General features: G+C 40.0%; 1 protein-coding gene across 1 annotated transcript in view; it reads right to left on the bottom strand.

Annotated features, from left to right (window-relative positions):
* slc25a47b (solute carrier family 25 member 47b) overlaps positions 1-2,125 on the bottom strand; it is a 3,099-nt gene extending 974 nt beyond the window's left edge. The window contains exons 1-5 of the mRNA XM_016557356.1: positions 1,993-2,125; positions 1,828-1,871; positions 1,679-1,750; positions 1,179-1,361; positions 846-1,095 (exon numbers count right to left, since the gene is read on the bottom strand). Coding sequence (XP_016412842.1) covers positions 846-1,095; positions 1,179-1,361; positions 1,679-1,750; positions 1,828-1,871; positions 1,993-2,029 — 586 coding nt within the window. The 5' untranslated portion in view covers positions 2,030-2,125. The remainder of the gene's footprint in view (positions 1-845; positions 1,096-1,178; positions 1,362-1,678; positions 1,751-1,827; positions 1,872-1,992) is intronic.
* Between the last annotated feature and the right edge of the window lie 2,684 nt (positions 2,126-4,809).

The raw sequence follows: 4,809 nt of genomic DNA, 5'->3' as shown, positions 1-4,809 counted from the left end.
TGCGGCGCGACACGACAAATCCCCGACAGAAAACTGCTGCTGCATTCTATTTATGACACAAATTTCGAATTATTTTCAACGGTCGCTTTTCTGAGTAGACACGCCCCTTACTGCTGATTGGCTACACGTTTGTTTTGGGACTCAGCCCGACACAGTTTTCTAAAGCGTTTTAGAAAAAATACATACCCCACCTTTAAAGGGTTTTCATTCTCTTTTTAATCACTTCATAAAGTAGAAAGTTATGGAAGCTTGTTTCCACTACAGAAAAAATAATAATAATAATAATTTTAAAAAAAAGGGAATTTTTTTTCCCGCAACAATTCTGACTTTTTTTCCTCAGAATTCTCAGAATCGTGAGATATAAACTAAAATTGTTTATAAATCAAAATTGTGAATTGTAAACAAGAAGTTGTAAAAAAAAAAGTTCAAATTGTGAAACAAAAACTTGCAATTACTTGTTACATTTTTTAACACTGTGGCAGAAACAGGCTTCCGTATAAAATACTGTCGACAGCCAGAAAACAAACACATTTTCACCATGTTTTAGGAGTAAAATGTTGTAGAAATCACTGTGAATGAAATATGAACAAACCTTCAGAATATAGAGAGGAATAAAACTCTTTAAAGATATGGATTGAGATTGAAATCTACAGATGCAAATAGATAATGTGCGATAAAATAAAGACTTCAATGTGTATTTTGGATGTTTTCTTTCTACTAGTCTGTAATAAAAGACGTGTTATGGAACCAAAATATCTCAAAAGGGGTTTGCCAGCAGTGTGTGACTGCTGAATAACTGGTGAGGAGTTTCTAGATCCGGTGTTGTCAGAGGGAAGTGAGTGCACCTGGCTGGCCGCTGTCTGTAGAGCGCAGGGAATCACAGATGCTGTTGTACGTGAGGAAGTACGTGGCGAAGGAGGGTCCGTCACGCAGCACTAAAGCAGCAGAGCCCTTATAGAGCCCCAGCAGACCCTCGTCCCGCGCGATGCTCAGCAGACAGTGCACCGGGCCGCGGTACTTGGGCCTGGAGTCCGGCAGCTCGGTCTGACACTGAAGACGCACTTTCACAATGTCTGCGGGGGACATCACCAAAACCTGAAAGCAGAGTGAACACACCTGACTCACACATGCAGCCACACACGAGAAGCGCTGCCTGACAGCTGATGAACGCAGAGCACCTGAGCCACGCCTCCAGCAAACCCAGACACAAATAAATCAGCTTTATGGTGCGGATCCGCTGCGCTTCTGTGCCGCAGCTCATGCAGGTGGTGCAGGACGTTCCTGTAGGTGCCAAACACCAGCGAGGAGCTGATGGAGACGGTGCTCAGCGGCATGGACATCCCGCGGTAGAAACCTCTGACCTGAAACACGCCGGCGGGTTACTTACTTTCCACAACAGAAATAACACATAAAAAGAGTATTTGTGATTTAATCTACCAATTCTCACTTTATCTCAGTTTTGTTTATATCTCGCAATTCTGACTTTACAGTTCTGCTCAAAAGTTTCTGCAACTTACACATCATCATATTATTATTATTTTGTCAACTACAATTCTGTCTTTTTTTCTGAGACATGAAAGAAGAGCAGTCAGAATTGTGAGACCGCCAGATTAAAATTCTCAATGACCCTTTTTCTTATTTCTACTGGATAGTTGTGAGTGTTTGTGCTGGTACTCACTCCTTCAGTTCTGCAGGTTCTTCTCACACACTCCCAAACACCTGAGTCACGTGTCTGAGTCTGGATCCTCACCTGCAGCATCCATCAGCGTTACACACCTGATACAGTACTGCAGCTGATGAAGAAGAGGATGAGGAGGATGGGTTTACCTTCACTGTGTCCAGCGGATACCCCACGGCCACTCCAAAAGCCCCTGAATATACAGATCACAACACATTCCTCATCGCAGAGAAATAACAGACATACGTTATGCAGAATAAGAGAATCTCACATTCACACACTGAGACTAAACACAGCTGATTTACTTCACTGACCTCCGACAGAACCGGCGACGAAATCCGCGAGATGCATCACGGGCAGAGCCAGCAGAACCGATCAAACTGAAGAATCAGAACCGATCCGACTCATCAGAAATGATCCGAACCGATCAAACAGAAGAATCGAAAACAGCAGAACCGATCAAATAAGAGGAATCGGAACCGATCCGAATCATCACAAATGATCCGAACCGATCAAATAGAGGAATCGGAACCAGCAGAACCGATCAAGCAGAAGCATCCGAATCATCCGGTTCGACCCGCCGAACGCGAGTCGGACAAACGCCGTTTAACGAACTGATGATGATTGTGAAGAAGACAGATACGAAGAGAAGTGTGTGTGTGTGTGTCGCTGCAGAAAGGTGAACCGAAGGTCACGATCACCTTCAGAAACGAAGGTTCTGAATCAGCGATGGCGTGTAACAGTAACGCGTGAGTCCGCGCTGATGTTCGGCTCCTTTGATGTTCTGTGATTCACTGTAGCGCAGGAAATATCATCTGCATCAGATCAAAAGCCGCCGGCGGCAGAGTCCGACAGCGCTCGTGTTCCTGCAGTGACCGCTGAACGGCGCTGCTCTCCATTCCCTCACACCACTGACGATGATGATGATGATGATGAAGAAACACACCAGAGTTAAAGGCCAAGAGTCACATTCGCTCAGTCACGTGTTACACAAATAAACATAATGATTACTGTACAGCGTCGGCTACTGTAAACGCCGCTCTATTAATAAACAGTTTTATTAATAAACAGCCAGCGCATATTGTTTGTTTATATTTTAAGGACATGCCACGGCTATTTTCATGACAAGAAAAAGGTTAAATGCATGCATAAATGAATAATAAATTATTAATATTATTAATAATAATAAATATGTAAATAAACAACAAAAGAGAACAAAATTTACAAAAGCTGTTTTAAAGTTCACATTAGATTAAAAAACAAAACTACAATAAAATAATAATCAAAAATAATTAAAACCAAGTCTGGCCTCACTTCATTAAAAATATTTTCATGAATCAGCCAAACAGAAAATAGATTTTGATATTGTCAAACCAAAGCAGTTTTATTATTATACAATTAAAAATGATTGTTTTAGAGTCACTGAGATTTTTTATAAAATTATTATAGTTTTTTTTCTACTTTCATTGTAATTTTTGTTTTTCATTTAATGTTTATTAGATTTTTTTTTTTTTAAATGTCTAGTTTTTATTCATTTTTAGTTATTTTAATGCATCAGGTTAAACTAAATTAAAATGAGAAATGTGGTTTTATCAACTTTATAAATCAAAATAAGACTATTTAAATTTAAAAAATATATATTTTCAGTAAATGTTTTTCATTTCAAGTATTTTTATTTTATTTCAAATAATTATTTTTATGGTTTATGGTTTAGTTTACTATAATAAACCTGGCGTAAGCATCAACATTCATTTTCAGTAATCAATAATAGATTAGAATTATTAAGCATTCTTTCTAATCATTATTATAATTGCTGATTAACATGCACCTGCTTCATATTTATAATGTACAGAACTATATCACAGTGAGCTGAAGTTCTGACAGAGGTTTACTCAGTGTCTCAAGCACATGCAGGTATAAGCTTTGATGATGATGATGATGATGATGGGGGTGTTTCTTCATCCTGGAGCTTCTATTGGTCACAGATGGACTTTCCCCTTCATATCAACTTCATTCAGTAAAAATAGCAGCTCAGAAGCAGCAGCTTCTCATGAGCACAGACGTCCAGCGACTGACCGACTGAACAAACCCTGCTGCTGCTGCTGCTGGAGGATCAGAGCTCACAGACATCCACACTCATCTTCATCATCATCTTCATCATCTGAGGAATGGCTCTGGACTTTGTTGCAGGATGCATTGGAGGTAAAATGCGCTTCATTTGACTGACTGAAGATCTGCACACGCTCACTGAAACATTCAACACTTGAGTCAAATTACATGCAGAGTAAATGAGAACTAATCTAGTTGCTGAAATCGAGAACAGCTCTCTAGTTATACTGGTAACTGATTACTAGCTACCCGTTGTATGCTGTCAGCTGTCTTAGACTAATATCCCACACTGGGATCCAATCTCACTCTCAGGCGTTCATGTTTCAGGAGCCGCAGGTGTGCTGGTCGGACATCCGTTTGATACGGTGAAGGTACGTCCGCTTTGACTAAACTATAAAACTCTTCAGAACTGCTGACTAAAAGGTTCTTTGGGGAACCAAAAATGGTTCTTCTATGGGAGAGATTCCCAAACTCGTTGACCATTAATTTGACCCGCCACGCCATTATCACAAGAGCGAGGGAAAATTATTGATACATTTGAATATAATACAGTTTGGTATAATGCAACATTTTCTTATGGCCCACGGCTTCCAATTAAGTTAGATTTTTGTCTGCTCTGTTCCGTGGCATCCCTGCAAAAAACCCTTTTGGAAGCTTTATTTTTAAGAGTGCATCTACTATTAAAGCTCATCATAAACACTGAGTGCATGTTCAGTCAAAGTCTTTATTGTCTGCTCTGTTTCTGCATTCACGGTTTGACAAATCGCCATCTATTAGATTGTATAATCAATTAAAATCTACACTCTAAAAAAAATGCTGTGTTAAACACAGCCCAGTGCTGGGTTAAATAGGGACAAACCCAGCAATTGGGCTGTTTTGACCCAGTGGTTGGGTTACTACCCAGAAGGGTGGGTTAAACATTTAACCCAACCGCTGGGTCAAAACAACCCAATTGCTGGGTTTGTCACTATTTTACCCAGCACTGGGTTGTATTTAACCCAGCATTTTTTAGAGTGTATGCT

Source organism: Sinocyclocheilus rhinocerous, unplaced genomic scaffold (assembly GCF_001515625.1).
Source record: "Sinocyclocheilus rhinocerous isolate Xijiao unplaced genomic scaffold, SAMN03320098_v1.1 scaffold1068, whole genome shotgun sequence".
Taxonomy (NCBI): Eukaryota; Metazoa; Chordata; class Actinopteri; order Cypriniformes; family Cyprinidae; genus Sinocyclocheilus; species Sinocyclocheilus rhinocerous.
This window is presented reverse-complemented; position numbering and strand designations above follow the sequence as displayed.